The following is a 20095-nucleotide window of genomic DNA, read 5'->3' on the forward strand; positions in this document are numbered from 1 at the left end:
GGCACACCTGGGCACACCTGGGCACACCTGGGCACATGGGGGGACATGGGTCAGTACCTGTGCGCCGGGAGCGTCGACTTCTACAACAACCTGCACAGCGTGAGTCACACCTGGGGGGTCAGTGACACACCTGGGCACACCTGGGATATACCTGGGACACACCTGGGGACACACCTGGGGACATGGGTCAGTACCTGTGTGCCGGGAGTGTCGAATTCTACAATAACCTGCATAGTGTGAGTCACACCTGGGCACACCTGGGGGGGTCAGGGATACCCCTGGGAACAGGGGGACACACCTGGAAAGGTCAGGGAAACACCTGGCCACACCTGAGGGCATCCTGGGGACATGGGGACACACCTGGGCCTAGGTGGACATTCCTGGGGACAGGGGGACGCACCGGGGGACTCACCTGGGGACATTGGGACTCACCTGGGGACAGGTGGACATTCCTGGGGACTCACCTGGGGACATGGGGACACACATACCTGGTCATATTTGGAAATAGGAGGTCACACCGGGGGCAGCCAGGGACACACCTGGGGACACCTGGACACACCTGAGTACATCTGGGGACATGGGGACACACCTGGGGACACACCTGAGGACATGGGGACACACCTGGGAACACCTGGGGATATGAGGTCACACCTGGGGACACACCTGGGCATACCTGGACGTTCCTGGGGACGTCAGGGCCACACCTGGGGACATCCTGTGCAGATGGGGACACATGTGGGCACATACCTGGCCACACCTGGGGACACACCTGGGTGGCTACCTGTGCACCGTAAGTGTGGATTTCTACAGCAGTGTGCGCGGCGTGAGTCACCTGGGGGTCAGGGACACACCTGGGGGGTCAGGGACACACCTGGGGACACACCTGGGGGGTCAGGGCTCACCCAGGTGCACTGTGGGGGTGTCCCAGGTGTCCCCAGGTGTCCCTTTCCCCCAGTTTGACATGGACGAGGAGGCAGGTGAGCGGCAGATCAGGGCTGGGGAGGTCCCAGGTGTGCTGAGGGTTTCTGCAGGTGACCCCGAGGTGATCTCAGGTGACCCCCAGGTGTCCCCAGGTGTCCCTTTCCCCCAGTTTAACATGAACAAGGAGTTTGGGGAGCAGCAGGTCGGGGCTGGGTGGGGTCCCAGGTGACCCCAGGTGATCTCAGGTGACCCCGAGGTGTCCCCAGGTGTCCTTGTCCCCCAGTTTGAGGTGGACAAGGAGTCTGGGCAGTGACAAATCAGGGCTGGGCGGGGTCTCAGGTGACCCCAGGTGTCCCTTTTTTCCCATTTTGATGTGGACAAGGAGTCTGGGGAGTGACAAATCAGGGCTGGGTGGGGTCTCAGGTGATCTCAGGTGACCCCAGGTGGTCCCCAGGCGTCCCTTCCCCCAGTTCGACGTGGACAAGGAGGCAGGTGAGTGACAGATCAGGGCTGGGCGGAGTCCCAGGTGTGCCCAGGTGTCCACAGGTGACCCCAGGTGTCCTTGTCCCCAGTTTGACATGCACAAGGAGTCTGGGGAGTGACAAATCCGGGCTGGGCGGGGTCCCAGGTGATCTCAGGTGACCCTCAGGTGACCCAGGTGTCGCTGTCCCCAGTTCGACGTGGACAAGGAGGCAGGTGAGCGGCAGATCTACCACAGGTACTGCCTGGAGCGCGCGGCGGCGCACTGCGCCCACGTGCTGACCACCGTGAGCCACGTCACCGCCGCCGAGGCCGAGCACCTGCTCAAGCGCAAGCCAGGTGAGACCCGAATACACCTGGGGAATTCCAAAATACACCTGGGGAATTCCAAAATACACCTGGGGAATTCCAAAATACACCTGGGGAATTCCAAAATACACCTGGGGAACCCCAGAGTGTCCCAAAATCTCATCCCTGACCCAAAATCCCACACCTGTCACTGCAGCCGAGGCTGAGCACCTGCTCAGGTGTAAACCAGGTGTGACCCTAAATCCACCTGGGGAGCCTGAATCCACCTGGGGAACCCAAAATACACCTGGGGAACTCCAAATACACCTGGGGAACCCCAAAATGTGTCTGGGGAACCTGCATACACCTGGGGAACCCAAAATCCACCCTGACCCACCAGAATATCCCAAAATCCCACACCTGTCATTGCGGCTGAGGCTGAGCACCTGCTCAGGTGTAAGCCAGGTGAGACCTGAATACACCTGGGGAACCCAAATATACACCTGGGGAACCCCAAAATACACCTGGGGAGCCCCAGAGTGTCCCAAAACCTCATCCCTGACCCAAAATGTCACACCTGTCATTGCTGCTGAGGCTGAGCACCTGCTCAGGTGTAAGCCAGGTGAGACCTGAATACACCTGGGGAGCCTGAAACACCTGGGGAAGCCCAAAATACACCTGGCGAACCCCAAAATCCACCTGGGGAACCCCAAATCCACCTGGGGAACCCCGGATTATCCCAAAATCCCCAAATCCCTCACTCTGCCCCAAAATCCCACTGCTGCCGAAACTGAGCACCTGCTCAGGTGTAAGCCAGGTGTGACCCCAAATCCACCTGGGGAACCCAAAACCCCCCCAGACCCACTCAGGGCATCCCAAAATCCCCCAAAATTCCCCCAAAAATTCCCCACAAGGTCTCCCCCCAAAACCAGCAGGAATCCCGAAGGATCTGGGGGGGAATCTGTGGATTTGGGGTCTTTTTTTGGGGTTTTTTTGGGGTTTTTTGGGGGTTTTTTTGAGTTTTGGGGTCCCCCTGACCCCTTTGTGACCCCCCAAACCCAGACCTGGTGACTCCAAACCAAACAGACCCCTAAAATTTCCCCAAATTTGGTGGGATTTGGGGGAAAATCAATGTATTTGGGGGAAAATCTGTGGATTTGGGGTCATTTTTAGGGGTTTTTTGGGGTTTTTTGGGGGTTTTTTGGGGGTTTTTTGGGTTTTTTTGGGGGTTTTGGGATCCCCCTGACCCCAAACCCAGACCTGGTGACCCCAAACCCAAACAGACCCCTAAAATTCCCCCAAATTCGGTGGAAAAATAATGGATTTGGGGGAAAATCTGTGGATTTGGGGTCTTTTTTGGAGTTTTTTGGGGGTTTTTTTGGGGTTTTTTTTTGGGGTTTTGGGGTCCCCCTGACCCCTTTGTGACCCCCAAACCCAGACCTGGTGACCCCAAACCAAACAGACCCCTAAAATTCCCCCAAATTTGAGGGAAAATCTGTGGATTTGGGGTCATTTTTGGGGTTTTTTTGGGGATTTTTTGTGGGGTTTTTTGGGTTTTTTGGGGTTTTGGGGTCCCCCTGACCCCTTTGTGACCCCCAAACCAGACCTGGTGACCCCCAACGGGCTGAACGTGAGGAAGTTCTCAGCCATGCACGAGTTCCAGAACCTTCACGCTCAGAGCAAGGCGCGAGTGCAGGAGTTCGTCAGGGGACACTTCTACGGGTCTGTCACCCCAAAAGGGACCCCAAAAAATCCGGGGGGGACCCCAAAAAATCCGGGGGGAGCCCAAAAAATAGGGGGGAGCCTAAAGCCTGGGAGGAAATCCCAAAAATCCTGGGTGGGACCCAAAAAAATGGGAGGAAATAGCAAAAATCCTGGTGGAAATCCCCAAAAATCTTGGGAGAAAACCCCAAAATTTTGGGAGAAAATGCCCAAAATCCTGGGAGGAAACCCCAAAAACTCGGGGGGAGTGTAAAGCCTGGGTGGGACCCAAAAAAATCCTGGGAGAAAACCCCAAAAATCTTGGGAGGAAACCCCAAAAAGTCCTGGGTGGGACCCAAAAAAAATGGGAGGAAATAGCAAAATCCTGGGAGAAAACCCCAAAAATCCTGGGAGAAAACCCCAAAATCCTGGGTGGGACCCAAAAAACCTGGGAGAAAAAACCCCAAAATCTTGGGAGGAAAACCCCAAAATCTTGGGAGAAAACCAAAAAAATCCCAGGAGAAAATCCCCAAAATCTTGTGAGGAAATCCCAAAAATCTTGGAAGGAAATCCCAAAAATCCTGGGAGGAAACCCCAAAAAAACTGGGAGAAAACCCCAAAATCCTGGGAGGAAACCCCAAAAACTCGGGGGGGACCCCAAAAAATCGGGGGGAGTGTAAAGCCTGGGTGGAACCCAAAAAAATCCTGGGAGAAAACCCCAAAAATCTTGGGAGGAACCCCCAAAAAATCCTGGGTGGGACCCAAAAAAACTGGGAGAAAAAACCCCAAAATCTTGGGAGGAAACCCAAAAATCTTGAGAGGAAATCCCAAAATCCGGGGTGGGAAATCCCAAAATGCTGGGAGGAAACCCCAAAAATCCTGGGAGGAAATCCCAAAAATCTTGAGAGGAAACTCCAAAAAATCCTGGGTGGGACCCAAAAATCCTGAGAAATAGCAAAATCCTGGGAGAAAAGCCCAAAAATCCTGGCAGAAAACCCCAAAAAATCGGGGGGAGTATAAATCCTGGGTGGAACCCAAAAAAACTGGGAGGAAATAGCAAAAATCCTGGGAGAAAACCCCAAAAATCCTGGGTGGGACCCAAAAAAACTGGGAGAAAAAACCCCAAAATCTTGGGTGGGACCCAAAAAGTCGGGGGGGACCCCAAAAAATAGGGGGGGGTATCCCAAAAAATTGGGGGGGAGTGTAAATCCTGGGTGGGACCCAAAAAAAATGGGAGGAAATAGCAAAAGTCCTGGGAGAGAACCCCAAAAATCTTGGGAGGAAACCCCAAAATACTAGGAGAAAACCAAAAAAATCCTGGGAGGAAATCCCAAAATCTTGGGAGGAAACCCCAAAAATCTTGTGAGGAAAAACACAAAAATCTTGGAAGGAAATCCCAAAAATCTTGGAAGGAAATCCCAAAAATCCTGGGAGGAAACCCCAAAATCTTGGGAGGAAACCCCAAAAACTCGGGGGGGACCCCAAAAAATAGGGGGGAGTGTAAATCCTGGGTGGGACCCAAAAACCTGGGAGGAAATCCCAAAAATCCTGGGAGAAAACCCCAAAATCTTGGGAGGAAAAACCCCAAAATCTTGGGAGGAAAAACCCCAAAATCCTGGGAGGGAAACCCCAAAAATCCTGGGAGGAAACACCCCAAAATCTTGGGAGAAAACCCCAAAATCCTGGGTGGGACCCCAAAAAAACGGGGCAGAAACAGCAAAATCTTGGGAGGAAATCCCAAAAATCCTGGTTTGGGGTGATTTTGGGGTGATTTGGGCTGTTTTTGGGCTGTTTTGGGCTGGTTTTGGGGTGATTTTGGGCAATTTAGGGTGGTTTTGGGCTGGTTTTGGGTGATTTGGGCTGTTTTTGGAGTGATTTGGGCCATTTATGGGTGATTTTGGGATGATTTGGGCTGGTTTTGGGCTGATTTTGGGTGATTTTGGGGTGATTTTGGCTGGTTTTGGGGTATTTTGGGCTGATTTTGGGGTGATTTTGGGGTGATTTAGGCTGCTTTTGGGTTGGTTTTGGGCTGGTTTTGGGCTGATTTGGGCTGATTTTAGGGTGATTTAGGCAGGTTTTGGGTGATTTTGGCTGTTTTTGGGCTATTTTGGTTGATTTCGGGGTGATTTTGGCCATTTTTGGGTGATTTGAGCTATTTTTGGGCCATTTTTTGGGTGATTTTGGGTGATTTTGGGTGATTTTGGGTGACCTCGTTCTCCCCACAGCCACCTGGACTTCGACTTGGACAAAACTCTGTTCTTCTTCATCGCCGGGCGATACGAGTTCTCCAACAAGGGAGCTGACATCTTCCTGGAGGCGCTGGCCAGGCTCAACTACCTGCTCAGGGTGACACTGGGGACACTGGGGACATTGGGGACATTGGGGACACTGGGGACATTGAGGGGGATTGGGGACATTGAGGACATTGGGGACATTTGGGGACATTGGGGACATTGTGGGGACATTGAGCTGACATCTTCCTGGAGGCGCTGGCCAGGCTCAACTACCTGCTCAGGGTGACACTGCGGGGACATCGGGGACATCGGGGACATCGGGGACATCAGGGGACATTGGGGACACTGGGGACATTGGGGTGTCATGGGGACATTGGGGACATTGGGGTGACATTGGCACTGACATCTTCCTGGAGGCGCTGGCCAGGCTCAACTACCTGCTCAGGGTGACATTGGGTGACATTGGGGACATTGGGGACACTGGGGAGACATGGGGACACTGGGGACACTGAGGGGATTGGGGACATCGGGGACATTGGGGACATTGGGGACATTGGGGACACTGAGGGGACATTGGCACTGACATCTTCCTGGAGGCGCTGGCCAGGCTCAACTACCTGCTCAGGGTGACACTGCGGGGACATTGGGGACACTGGGGACATTGAGGGGATTGGGGATATTGGGGACATTGGGGACATTGGGGTGACATTGGGGACATTGGGGACACTGGGGACATTGGGGACATTGGGGACATCGGGGACATTGAGGGGACATTGGGGTGACATTGGCACTGACATCTTCCTGGAGGCGCTGGCCAGGCTCAACTACCTGCTCAGGGTGACATCGGGGACATTGGGGACATTGGGGTGACATTGGGGACATTGGGGACATTGAGGGGACATTGGGAGATTGGGGACATCGGGAATGTTGGGGACATCAGGGGACGTTGGGGACATTGAGGGTATTGGGGACATTGAGGGGATTTGGGATATTGGCACTGACATCTTGCTGGAGGCACTGGCCAGGCTCAACTACCTGCTCAGGGTGACACTGGGGTGACATTGGGGACATCGGGGTGACGTCAGGGGACATTGGGGACATTGAGGGGATTGGGGGGACTGGGGATATCGGGAGGATTGGGGACATTTGGGGACATTGGGGTTATTTGGGGTTGGGGGCGCTGGGGTGAATTTTGGGGACTTTAGGGGACATTTAGGGACTTTAGGGGACCCCAGGTGACACTTGGGGACATCCCTGTGCCAGCTGAACCATTTGGGGACACCTGGGGACATCTGGGGTTGGGGACTTTAGGGGGAAATCTGGGGACATTTAGAGATTTTTGGGGACATTTAGAGATTTTTGGGGACATTTAGGGACTTTAGGGGACCCCAGGTGACACTGGGGGAGCCCAGGTGACATTTGGGGACACCCCTGTGGCAATTAAACTGTTTGGGGACATTTGGGGACAGGGGGGTTATTTGGGGTTAGGGACTTTAGGGTGAATTTTGGGGACATTTAGGGACTTTAGGGGACCCCGGGTGACACCAGGGCAGCCCAGGTGACACCTGGGGACACCGCAGGTGAACGGCAGCGAGGTGACAGTGGTGGCATTTTTCATCATGCCGGCGAGGACCAACAACTTCAACGTCGAGTCGCTCAAGGGGCAGGCTGTGCGCAAGCAGCTCTGGTGGGATAAAAACCCCAAAATCACCCCAAAATCACCCAAAAATACCCCAAAATCACCCCAAAAATAGTCCAAAAATACCCCAAAATCTCACCTGAAACATCCCCAAAATCACCCCAATAATAGCCCAAAAATGGCCGAAAAATACCCCAAAAATAACCCAAAATCGCCCCAAAAATCATCCCAAAAATAGCCCAAAATCCCACCTGAAACATCCCCAAAATCACCCCAAAAATAGCCCAAAAATACCCCAAAATCCACCCCAGACAGGCTGTGCGCAAGCAGCTCTGGTGGGACCCCAAAAATACCCCAAAATAGCCCAAAATCACCCCAAAAATAGCCCCAAAATCACCCCAAAAATAGCCTAAAAATAGCCCCAAAATCACCCCAAAATCCCACCTGAAACATCCCCAAAAATACCCCAAAATCACCCCAAAATAGGCCAAAAATATCCCAAAATCACCCCAAAAATAGCCCAAAATCACCCCAGACAGGCTGTGTGCAAGCAGCTCTGGTGGGACCCCAAAAAATACCCAAAAATAGCCCCAAAATCACCCAAAAAATACCCAAAAATAGCCCCAAAAATCAACCCCAGACAGGCTGTGCGCAAGCAGCTCTGGTGGGACCCCAAAAAATACCCCAAAAATACCCCAAAAAACCCAAAAAATACCCAAAAGTAGCCCCAAAAATCAACCCCAGACAGGCTGTGCGCAAGCAGCTCTGGTGGGACCCCAAAAAATACCCCAAAAATACCCCAAAAAACCCAAAAAATACCCAAAAGTAGCCCCAAAAATCAACCCCAGACAGGCTGTGCGCAAGCAGCTCTGGTGGGACCCCAAAAATACCCTAAAATAGCCCAAAAAAACCCCAAAATCCTACCTGAAACATCCCCAAAATCACCCTAAAGATACCCAAAAAATAGCCCAAAATAGCCCAAAAATAGCCTAAAAATAACCCAAAATCGCCCCCAAAATCACCCCAAAAATAGCCCAAAATCACCACAAAATTATCCCAAAATTACCCCTAAAAATACCCCAAAAATAGCTCAAAATCTCACCTGAAACATCCCCAAAAATAGCCCAAAATCATCCCGAAAATACCCCAAAATCACCCCAAAATACCCCAAAATCCCACCTGAAACATCCCCAAAATCCCACACAAAAAACCCCAAAAATAGCCCAAAATGTCACCTGAAAGATCCCCAAAATCTCCCCTCAAGAACCCAAAAATCCCCCAAAACCCACCAAAAAATCCACCTAAAAAACCCAAAATCCTGACCCCAAAATCCACCCAGGGACCCCAAAAATCTAAACCCACCAAAAAACTCCCAAATCCCAAAAATACCCCAAAACCCACCAAAACCCCCAAAAATCCCAAAAATACCCCAAAACCCACCAAAAAAAACCCCAAATCCTGACCCCAAATCCCTTCCAGGGAACCCCAAACCCACCCAGAGACCCCAAAACCCCAAAAATCCCTACAGGGATCCCAAAAATCCCCCAAAACCCACCAAAAAAACCCCCAAAATTCCCCAGAACCCACCCAAATAAACCCAAAAATCCCCCAAAACCCACCGAAAAAAACCCCAAATCCTGACCCCAAACCCCCTACAGGGACCCTAAAATCCTCCAAAACCCACCCAAAAAAAACCCCAAATCCCAAAATACCCCAAAACCCACCCAAAACCCCAAAACTCCCTGCACACCCCAAAAAACCAAAAATCCCCAAAACCCACCCAAAACCCCAAATTCCCCCTCAGGATCCAAAAATCCCAAAACACACCAAAAAAACCCCCCAAAATCCCAAAAATCCCCCAAAACCCACCCAAAAAACCCCCAAAACCCACCCAAAAAAACCCCAAAACCCACCCAAAAAAGCCCCAAAACTCCCTGCAGCGACCCCAAAAAACCCAAAAATCCCCCAAAACCCACCCAAAAAAACCCCAAAACCCACCCAGGGACCCCAAAAATCCCCCAAAACCCACCCAAAAAAACTCCCAAATCCCAAAAATACCCCAAAACCCACCCAAAAACCCCCAAAAATCCCAAAAATACCCCAAAACCCACCAAAAAAAACCCCAAAACTCCTCAGATCCCAAAAATCCCCCAAAAACCACCCAAAAAACCACCCAAAATCCAAAAAATCCCCCAAAACCCACCCAAAAAAACCCCAAAATCCCAAAAATCCTCCAAAACCCACCCAAAAAAGCCCCAAAACTCCCCACAGGGGGACCCAAAACCCACCCAAACCCCAAACCAAAACCCCCAAATCCCCAAAAAATCCCAAAAATCCCCCCAAATCCCCAAAAAATCCCAAAAATCCCCCAAAATCCCACAGGGACACAGCCAACGCCGTCAAGGAGAAATTCGGGAAGAAGCTCTACGAGTCTCTGCTGGTGTAAGAAACCCCAAAAAAACCCCAAAAAATCCCCAAAAAACCCCAAAAAAACCCCCTAAAAACCCCAAAAAATCCCAAAAAAATCCCAAAAATCCCAAAAAAATCCCAAATTTCAGGGGGAACCTGCCGGACATGAACAAAATGCTGGACAGGGAGGATTTCACCATGATGAAAAGAGCCATTTTCGCCACGCAGGTGAGTTTTTTGGGGGATTTTTGGGATCCTTTTTTGGGGTTTTGGGGAGATTTTGGGTTTTCTGGCTGCCCTTTTTTGGGGTTTTGAGGAGATTTGGGGGTTCCTGGGTGTCCTTTTTTGGGATTTTGGGGAAATTTGGGGTTTCCTGGCTGCCCTTTTTTAGGATTTTGGGGAATTTTAGGATTCCTGGTTGCCCTTTTTGGGATTTTGGGGAAATTTTGGGGTTCCTGGCTGCCCTTTTTTGGGATTTTGGGGAATTTTAGGATTCCTGGTTGCCCTTTTTGGGATTTTGGGATTCCTGGGTGCCCTTTTTGGGGAGATTTTGGGATTCCTGGTTGCCCTTTCTTTGGGGTTTTGGGGAGATTTTGGGTTTCCTGGTTGCATTTTTTTGGATTTTAGGGAAATTTTGGGGTTCCTGGCTGCCCTTTTTGGGGAAATTTTGGAATTCCTGGTTGCCCTTTTTTTGGGATTTTGGGGAAATTTTGAGGTTTTGGGTTCCTTTTTGGGGGTTTTGAGGAGATTTTGGGTTTCCCGGCTGCCCCTTTTTTGGGATTTTGGGGAAATTTGGGGTTTCCTGGCCACCCTTTTTGGGATTTTGAGGAGATTCTGGGTTTTCTGGGTTCTGTTTTTTGGGATTTTGGGGAAATTTCGGGTTTTCTGGCTTCCGTTTTTTGGGATTTTGGGGAAATTTTGGGTTTCCTGGTTGCATTTTTGGGGGTTTTGAGGAAATTTGGGTGTTCCTGGCTGCCCTTTTTAGGATTTTGGGGAAATTTTGGGTTTCCTGGCTGCCCTTTTTTTTGGATTTTGGGGAATTTTAGGATTCCTGGTTGCCCTTTTTGGGATTTTGGGATTCCTGGTTGCCCTTTCTTTGGGATTTTGGGGAAATTTGGGTTTCCTGGGTGCCCTTTTTTGGGATTTTGGGGAAATTTAGGGTTCCTGGCTGCCCTTTTTTAGGATTTTGGGGAAATTTTGGGTTTCCTGGCTGCCCTTTTTTGGGATTTTGGGGAATTTTAGGATTCCTGGTTGCCCTTTCTTTGGGGTTTTGGGGAGATTTTGGGTTTCCTGGTTGCATTTTTTGGGGTTTTGAGGAAATTTGGGTGTTCCTGGCTGCCCTTTTTGGGATTTTGGGGAGATTTCGGGTTTCCTGGCTGCCCTTTTTTGGGATTTTGGGTTTCCTAGGTGCCCTTTTTGGGGGTTTTGAGGAAATTTGGGGTTTCCTGGCTGCCCTTTTTGGGGTTTTGGGATTCCTGGCTGCCCTTTTTTTGGATTTTAGGGAAATTTTGAGTAAATTTTGGGTAAATTTTGAGTAAATTCTGGGTAAATTTGGGGAAATTTGGGGTAAATTCAGGGATTTTGGGGTAAATTTGGGGTTAATTTGGGGTAAATTTGGGGGTAAATTTGGGATAAATTTTGGGGAGTTTTGGGTAAATTTGGGGTAAATTTTGGGTAAATTTTTTGTAAATTTGGGGTAAATTTTGGGTAAATTTTGGGTAAATTTTTTGTAAATTTGGGGTAAATTTTGGGTAAATTTTGGGTAAATTTCAGATAAATTTCGGGTAAATTTGGGGTAAATTTCGGAGTAAATTCCGGGTAAATTTTGTGTAAATTTGGGGTAATTTTCAGATAAATTTTGGGTAAATTTGGAGTAAATTTCAGATAAATTTTGGGTAAATTTGGAGTAAATTTTGGGTAAATTTCGGTTAAATTCCAGGTAATTTTGGGGTAAATTTGGGGTAATTTGGGGGTAAATTTTGTGTAAATTTCAGATAAATTTTGGGGTAATTTTGGGGTCAATTTTGGGGTGAATTTGGGGTAATTTGGGGTGAATTTTGGGGTGAATTTTGGGATAAATTTGGGGTCCTGCCCCTCTCCCCCCAGCGGCAATCCTTCCCCCCTGTCTGCACCCACAACATGCTGGACGATGCCACTGACCCCATCCTGACCACCATCCGCAGGATCGGCCTCTTCAACAGCAGCAACGACAGGGTCAAGGTGACCTGGGGACACTTGGGGACATTGGGGACACTTTGGGGACATTGGGGGGACTTTGGGAGGTGTGGGATTTGTGGGGTTTTGAGGGGTTTTGTGAGGGATTTGAGGGGTTTTGAGGGGATTTGAGTGACTTTTTTGGGGTCTGGAGCTCTTCAACAGCAGCAAGGACAGGGTCAAGGTGGCCTGGGGACACTTGGGGACATTGGGGACATTGGGGACATTGGAGTTTGTGGGGTTTTGAGGGGTTTTGGGGCAGTTTCATTGGGATTTGAGAGGTTTTTTTGGGGTCTGGAGCTCTTCAACAGCAGCAAGGACAGGGTCAAGGTGGCCTGGGGACACCTGGGGACATTGGGGACATTGTACATTGGGACATTGGGGGACATTGGGGGCATTGGAGTTTGTGGGGTTTCATTGGGATTTGGGGGGATTTGGGGGAATTTGAGTGACTTTTTTGGGGTCTGGAGCTCTTCAACAGCAGCAACAACAGGGTCAAGGTGACCTGGGGACACTTGGGGACATTGGGGACATTGGGGACATTGGGGATATTGGGGAGTTTGGAGTTTGTGGGGTTTCATTGGGATTTGGGGGGATTTGGGGGGATTTGAATGACTTTTGTGGGGTCTGGAGCTCTTCAACAGCAGCAACAACAGGGTCAAGGTGACCTGGGGACACTTGGGGACATTGGGGACATTGGGGACATTGGGGATATTGGGGAGTTTGGAGTTTGTGGGGTTTCATTGGGATTTGGGGGGATTTGGGGGGATTTGAATGACTTTTGTGGGGTCTGGAGCTCTTCAACAGCAGCAACGACAGGGTTAAGGTGACCTGGGGACACTTGGGGACATTGGGGACATTGGGGACATTGGAGTTTGTGGGGTTTTGAGGGGTTTTGGGGCAGTTTCATTGGGATTTGAGAGGTTTTTTTGGGGTCTGGAGCTCTTCAACAGCAGCAACGACAGGGTCAAGGTGACACTGGGGACATTGGGGACATTGGGGACACTTTGGGGACATTGGGGAGTTTGGAGTTTGTGGGGTTTTGAGGGGTTTTGTGGGGATTTGAGTGACTTTTTTGGGGTCTGGAGCTCTTCAACAGCAGCAACGACAGGGTCAAGGTGACCTGGGGACACTTGGGGACATTGGGGACACTTGGGGACATTGGGGACATTGGGGACATTGGGGACATTGGGGACATTGGAGTTTGTGGGGTTTTGAGGGGTTTTGTGGGGATTCATTGGGGTTTTGTGGGGATTTGAGTGACTTTTTTGGGGTCTGGAGCTCTTCAACAGCAGCAAGGACAGGGTCAAGGTGACCTGGGGACACTTTGGGACAGTTTGGGGACACTTGTGGGGTTGGGGACATTGGGGGATGTGGGATTTGTGGGGTTTTGAGGGGTTTTGGGGCAGTTTCATTGGGATTTGAGAGGTTTCTTTGGGGTCTGGAACTCTTCAACAGCAGCAAGGACAGGGTCAAGGTGGCCTTGGGGACACCTGGGGACACTTTGGGGACATTGGGGACATTGGGGACATTGGAGTTTGTGGGGTTTCATTGGGATTTGGGGGGATTTGGGGGGATTTGAGTGGCTTTTTTGGGGTCTGGAGCTCTTCAACAGCAGCAACGACAGGGTTAAGGTGACACTGGGGACACTTGGGGACACCCTGGTGACATTGGGGACATTGGGGGGTTGGGTACATTGAGGGGTGTGGGGTTTGGGGGATTTTGTGGGGTTTCATTGGGGTTTGGGGGGAATTTTGAGGGGATTTTTGGGGTCTGGAGCTCTTCAACAGCAGCAACGACAGGGTCAAGGTGCCCTGGGGACACTTGGGGACACCTTGGGGACATTGGGGACATTTTGGACACCATGGGGACATCGAGGTTTATGGGACTGGGGGAGTTTGGGGGTGTTAAGGGGGAATTTGAGTGACTTTTTTGGGGTCTGGAGCTCTTCAACAGCAGCAAGGACAGGGTCAAGGTGGCACTGGGGACACTTGGGGACACCTTGGGGACATTGGGGACATTGAGGGGTGTGGGGTTTGGGGGGTTTCATTAAGTTTTGTGGGGATTTGGGTGGAATTTTGGGCTCCAGATGCCAATTTTGGGGTTCAGGGTTGGAATTTTGATCTCCAGGTGACAATTTTGGGGTTCAGGGTTGGGATTTCAATCTCCAAATAACAATTTTGGAATTCTGGGTTGGAATTTTGGGGTTCAGGTGACAATTTTGGGGTTCTGGGTTGGAATTTTGGGGTTCAGGGTTGGAATTCCCATCTCCAAATGACAATAATTTTGGGGTTCTGGGTTGGAATTTTGGAGTTCAAGGTTGGAATTTTGGGGTTCAAGGTTGGAATTTTGGGGTTCAAGGTCAGAATTTCAATCTCCAAATAACAATTTTGGAATTCTGGGTTGGAATTTTGGGGTTCTGGGTTAGAAGGTTGGAATTTTGGGGTTCAGGGTTGGAATTTGTGGTTCTGGGTTGGAATTTTGGGGTTCAGAGTTGGAATTTTGATGTCCAGATGCCAATTTTGGGGTTCAGGGTTGGAATTTTGGGGTTCAGGGTTGGAATTTTGGGGTTCTGGGCTGGAATTTTGGGGTTCAGGTGACAATTTTGGGGTTCAGGGCTGGAATTTTGGGGTTTTGGGTTGGAATTTTGGGGTTCAGGGTTGGAATTTTGGGGTTCAGGGTTGGAATTTTGGGGTTTTGGGTTGGAATTTTGGGGTTCAGGGTTGGAATTTTGGGGTTTTGGGTTGGAATTTTTGGGGTTCAGGGATGGAATTTTGATCTCCAGATGACAATTTTGGGGTTCAGGGCTGGAATTTTGGGGTCCATATGCCAATTTTGGGCTCCAGGTGACAATAATTTTGGGGTCACACCCCCCCTGTCCCCCCAGATCATCTTCCACCCCGAGTTCCTGTCCTCCACCAGCCCCCTGCTGCCCGTGGACTACGAGGAGTTTGTCCGAGGTTGCCACCTGGGCGTCTTCCCCTCCTACTACGAGCCCTGGGGCTACACCCCGGGTAGGAGCATTTTGGGGTTTTGGGGTTTTTTGGGGTCATTTTGGGGTTTTGGGTGTCATTTGGGGTAATTCTGGCATCTTTTGGGGTCATTTGGAGCTCCTTTTGGGGTCATTTTGGGGTCTTTTGGAGTCCTTTTGGGGTCTTTTGGCCTCATTTTGGGCTCTTTTTGTGGTTATTTTGGGGTCATTTTGGGGTCATTTTGGGCTCTTTTTGGGGTTATTTTGGGGGCATTTTGGGCTCCTTTTGGGGTCATTCCTGAGTCATTTTGGAATCCTTTTCGGGTTATTTTGAGGTAATTTTGGGGGTTTTAGGGTCTTTAGGGTCATTTTGAGGCTCCTTTTGGGGTCATTTTGGGGTCTTTTGGTGTCATTTGGGGTCATTCTGAGATTTTTTGGGGTTCTTTTGGGGTCTTTTTGGCTCCTTTTGGGGTCTTTCGGCTCCTCTTGGGGTCTTTTGGGGTCATTTTGGGGCTCCTTTTGGGGCTCCTTTTGGGGTCCTTTTAGGGTAATTTTGGGCTCATTATGGGGTCATTTTGGGGCTACTTTTGGGATCTTTTTGGGATCCTTTTGGGCTCCTTTTGGCATCATTTTGGGCTCCTTTGGGGCTCCTTTTGGGGTCACTCTGGGGCCATTTTGGGGTCACTCTGGGCTCATTCTGGGATCCTTTCGGGGTCATTCTGGGATCCTTTTGGGCTGATTTTTGGGTCATTTTGGGCTCATTTTGGGATCCTTTTGGGCTCCTTTTGGGGTCATTTTGGGGTCTTCTGGGATCCTTTTGGGCTCCTTTTGGGGTCATTTTGGGGTCACTCTGGGCTCCATTCTGGGGTCATTCTGGGGTCACTGTGGGCTCCTTTTGGGGTCACCCTGAGGTCATTCTGGGGTCTGTTTGGGTCACTCTGGGGTCACTCTGGGCTCCTTTTGGGGTCACTCTGGGGCCATTTTGGGGTCATTCTGGGGTCCTTTTGGGCTCATTTTTGGCTCCTTTTGGGCTCCTTTTGGGGTCACTCTGGGGCCACTCTGGTGTCCCTCTGGGCTCTTTTTGGGGTCACTCTGGGGTCATTCTGGGCTCATTTTGGGGTCACTCTGGGGTCATTCTGGGCTCATTTTGGGGTCATTTTGGGGTCACTCTGGGGCCATTCTGGGGATCCATTTGGGGTCATTTTGGGGTCATTCTGGGGTCATTTTGGGGTCATTCTGAGGTCATTTTGGGCTCCTTTTGGAGTCATTTTGGGATCCTTTTTGGCTCCTTTTTGACTCCTTTTGGGGCCATTTTGGGGTCACTCTGGGGTCATTCTGGGCTCCTTTTGGGGTCCATTTGGGGTCTTTTGGGGGTAATTTTGGGGTCTTTTGGGGTCATTTTGGGGTCACTCTGGGGTCATTCTGGGCTCCTTTTCGGGTCACTCTGGGGTCACTCTGGAGCCATTTTGGGGTCATTTTGGGGTCCCTCTGGGCTCCTTTTGGGGTCACTCTGGGGCCATTTTGGGGTCATTCTGGGGTCATTCTGGGCTCCTTTTGGGATCCTTTTAGGGTCACTCTGTGCTCATTTTGGGGTCATTTGGGGTCATTTTGGGCTCCTTTTGAGGTCACTCTGGGGTCACTCTGGAGCCATTCTGGGGTCACTCTGGGCTCCTTTTGGGGTCACTCTGGAGTCACTCTGGTGTCCCTCTGGTGTCCCTCTGGGCTCCCAGTGTCCCCAAGCCCGCTGACCCCACCCTGTCCCCCCAGCCGAGTGCACAGTCATGGGGATCCCCAGCGTGTCCACCAACCTCTCGGGCTTCGGCTGCTTCATGGAGGAGCACATCGCTGACCCCTCGGCCTACGGTCAGTATTGATTATCTATGGGGATATTGATCAGCTATTGGGTTATTGATCACCTGGGGGGTTAATCAATACCTGGGGAGGTTAATCAATACCTGGGGGGTTAATCAATACCTGGGGGTTCGGCTGCTTCATGGAGGAGCACATCGCTGACCCTTCGGCCTACGGTCAGTATTGATCAGCTATTGGGTTATTGATCAGCTATTGGGTTATTGATCAGCTGGGGGGTTAATCAATACTTGGGGTTCATCAGTATCTGGGGAGGTTAATCAATACCTGAGGGTTCGGCTGCTTCATGGAGGAGCACATCGCTGACCCCTCGGCCTACGGTCAGTATTGATTAGCTATGGGGGTATTGATCAGCTATTGGGTTATTGATCAGCTGGGAGGTTAATCAATACTTGGGGGTTCATCAATACCTGGGGGGTCATTGATCCTCACACATCGCTGACCCCTCGGCCTACGGTCAGTATTGATCAGCTACGGGGGTTATTGATCAGCTATTGGGTTATTGATCAGCTGGGGGGGTTCATCAATACCTGGGGGGTTATTGATACCCTGGGGGTCATTGATCCTCACACATCACTGACCCCTCGGCCTACGGTCAGTATTGATCACCCACAGGGGTTATTGATCACCTGGGGGGTTATTGATCACCTGAGGGGTTATTGATCAGCTGCGGGGTTATTGATCACCTGGGGGGTTATTGATCACCTGAGGGGTTATTGATCAGCTACAGGGTTATTGATCACTTGGGGGTCATCAACACCTGAGGCTTGACTCTATGTGTCCCCAACTCCCTGATCCCCTGATCCCCCCTGTCCCCCTGTCCCTGTCCCCATATCCCTGTCCCAATGTCCCAATGTCCCTGACCATGTCCCTGACAGTGTCCCAATGTCCCTGACAGTGTCCCAATGTCCCTGTCCCCATGTCCCAATGTCCCCCTGTCCCTGACAGTGTCCCTATGTCCCTGACAGTGTCCCCACCTGTCCCACCTGTCCCCAGGTATCTACATCGTGGACCGGCGGTTCTGAGCACACTGTCCCTGTCCCCATACCCATGTCCCAATGTCCCCATGTCCCTGACAGTGTCCCTGACAGTGTCCCCACCTGTCCCACCTGTCCGCAGGTATCTACATCGTGGACCGGCGGTTCCATGCACACTGTCCCTGTCCCCATACCCATGTCCCCATGTCCCTGACTGTGTCCCTGACAGTGTCCCCACCTGTCCCCCCTGTCCGCAGGTATCTACATCGTGGACCGGCGGTTCCGCGCCCCCGAGGAGTCCTGCGCCCAGCTCACGGCGTTCCTCTACGGCTTCTGCCAGCAGAGCCGGCGGCAGCGCATCGTCCAGCGCAACCGCACCGAGCGCCTGTCGGACCTGCTGGACTGGAAATACCTGGGCAGGGTGAGCCTGGCCACGGGGACACCTGGGGACACCTGGGGGACACCTGGGGGTCATAGATGGGGTCCTGGAGAGGTTCCTTGGGGGTCTGAAGGCATCTCAGGAGGGTTTGGAGGAACCTGGAGGTCCTAGAGAGGTTCCTTGGAGGTTTGAAGGCATCTCAGGGGGGTTTGGAGGATCTCTTTGGGTCTTGGAGAGGTTCCTGGTGGTCTTAGAGAAGTTCCTGAGAGGTTTCGGGTCATCTTGGGGGTCATTCTGGGGGTCTCAGGGTCATATATGGGGTCCTGGAGATGTTCCTTGGAGGTTTGAAGGCATCTCAGGAGGGTTTGCAGGATCTCTTTGGGTCGTGGAGGAATTCCTGGTGGTCCTAGAGAAGTTCTTGAGAAGTTTGGGGTCATTCTGGGGGTCAGGAGGGTCATTCTGGGGGTCCTGGAGATGTTCCTTGGAGGTTTGAAGGCATCTCAGGTGGGTTTGGAGGAACCTGGAATGTTCCTGGAGGTCCTAGAGATGTTCCTTGGAGGTTTGAAGACATCTCAGGAGGGTTTGGAGGATCTCTTTGGGTCTTGGAGGAATTCCTGGTGGTCCTAGAGAAGTTCCTGAGAAGTTTGGGGTCATTCTGGGGGATTTGGGGGTCCTGGGGGTCATTCTGGGGGTCATTCTGGGGGTCATGAGGGTCATATCTGGGGTCTTGGAGATGTTCCTTGAGGGTTTGAAGGCATCTCAGGTGGGTTTGATGAATCCCTGGAGGTCCTAGAGAGGTTCCTTGGAGGTTTGAAGGCATCTCAGGGGGCTTTGCAGGATCTCTTTGGGATCTTGGAGAGGTTCCTGGTGGTCCTAGAGAAGTTCTTGAGAAGTTTGGGGTCATCCTGGGGGTCATGAGGGTCATTCTGGGGGTCCTGGAGATGTTCCTTGGAGGTTTGAAGGCATCTCAGGTGGGTTTGGAGGAACCTGGAGCTCCTAGAGAGGTTCCTTGGAGGTTTGAAGGCATCTCAGAGGGGTTTGGAGGATCTCTTTGGGCCTTGGAGAGGTTCCTGGAGGTCCTAGAGAAGTTCTTGAGAAGTTTGGGGTCATTCTAGAGGTCCTGGGGGTCATTTTGGGGGTCCTGAGGGTCATACAAGATGTCCTGGAGATGTTCCTTGGAGGTTTGAAGGCATCTCAGGTTGGTTTGGAGGAACCTGGATTGTTCCTGGAGGTCCTAGAGATGTTCCTTGGGGGTCTGAAGGCATCTCAGGAGGGTTTGGAGGATCTCTTGGGATCTTTGAGAGGTTCCTGGTGGTCCTGGAAGGATCTTTTGGGTCCTGGAAGGATTTTTTGAGGTCCTGGAAGGATTTTTTGAGGTCCTGGAAGGATTTTTTGGGGTTCTGGAAGGATTTTTTTGGAAGTCTCGAGGGCTTTGAGTGACCCCTGGTCATCCTGAAGGAATTCCTGAAGATCCTACAGAGATTTTGGGGAATTTCGGGGGAATTTCGGGAATTCTTGAAGATCCTACAGAAATTTTGGGGAATTTTGGGAGATTTGGGGAATTCCTGAAGGTCCTACAGAGATTTTGAGGAATTTTGGGGGGATTTGGGGAATTCCTGGAGATCCTACAGAGATTTTGGGGAATTTTGGGGGAATTTGGGGGAATTTGGGGTTCCTGGAGGTCCTACAGAGATTTTGGGGAATCTTGGTGGGATTTGGGGTTCCTGAAGATCCTACAGAGATTTTGGGGAATTTTGGGGAATTTGGGGAATTCCTGAAGATCCTACAGAGATTTTGGGGAATTTTGTGGGGATTTGGGGAATTCCTGAAGGTCTTACAGAGATTTTGGGGAATTTCGGGGGAATTTGGGGTTCCTGGAGGTCCTTGGAGAGAAGACTGAGGAGATCCCAGTGGGTTTTAGGGGATTTTTTGGGGGGATTTCAGGGTTTTGGGGTGTTCTGGAGGTTCTGGGTGGTTTTTGGGGGTTTTTTGGGGTTTTTTTGGGGGGTTTTT

At 51.0% G+C, this 20095-nt stretch overlaps 2 protein-coding genes across 6 annotated transcripts in view; both read left to right on the forward strand.

The window, feature by feature from the left end:
• Positions 1 to 18590, forward strand: part of GYS1 (glycogen synthase 1) — a 35622-nt gene extending 17032 nt beyond the window's left edge. For 2 of the 5 annotated variants that reach the window (XM_085045698.1, XM_085045702.1), the window contains 11 exons: positions 1596 to 1740; positions 3294 to 3411; positions 5616 to 5736; positions 7205 to 7311; positions 9646 to 9705; positions 9822 to 9900; positions 11779 to 11892; positions 14774 to 14900; positions 16625 to 16720; positions 17961 to 18207; positions 18269 to 18590. In XM_085045698.1, coding sequence (XP_084901824.1) covers positions 1596 to 1740; positions 3294 to 3411; positions 5616 to 5736; positions 7205 to 7311; positions 9646 to 9705; positions 9822 to 9900; positions 11779 to 11892; positions 14774 to 14900; positions 16625 to 16720; positions 17961 to 18207; positions 18269 to 18575 — 1521 coding nt within the window. In that variant the 3' untranslated portion in view covers positions 18576 to 18590. Of the gene's footprint in view, positions 1 to 1595; positions 1741 to 3293; positions 3412 to 5615; positions 5737 to 7204; positions 7312 to 9645; positions 9706 to 9821; positions 9901 to 11778; positions 11893 to 14773; positions 14901 to 16624; positions 16721 to 17722; positions 17767 to 17960 lie in introns of those variants that run through there. The other 3 variants (XM_085045699.1, XM_085045700.1, XM_085045701.1) reach the window with 3 other exon arrangements.
• Positions 18591 to 18996: 406 nt separating this feature from the next.
• The window catches only part of LOC146422921 (glycogen [starch] synthase, muscle-like), a 32166-nt gene continuing 31067 nt past the window's right edge, over positions 18997 to 20095 (forward strand). The window contains exon 1 of the mRNA XM_085045397.1: positions 18997 to 19053. Coding sequence (XP_084901523.1) covers positions 18997 to 19053 — 57 coding nt within the window. The remainder of the gene's footprint in view (positions 19054 to 20095) is intronic.

This window comes from Lichenostomus cassidix, unplaced genomic scaffold (assembly GCF_008360975.1).
Source record: "Lichenostomus cassidix isolate B80296 unplaced genomic scaffold, HeHo_3.0 HiC_scaffold_38, whole genome shotgun sequence".
In the NCBI taxonomy this organism is placed as follows: domain Eukaryota; kingdom Metazoa; phylum Chordata; class Aves; order Passeriformes; family Meliphagidae; genus Lichenostomus; species Lichenostomus cassidix.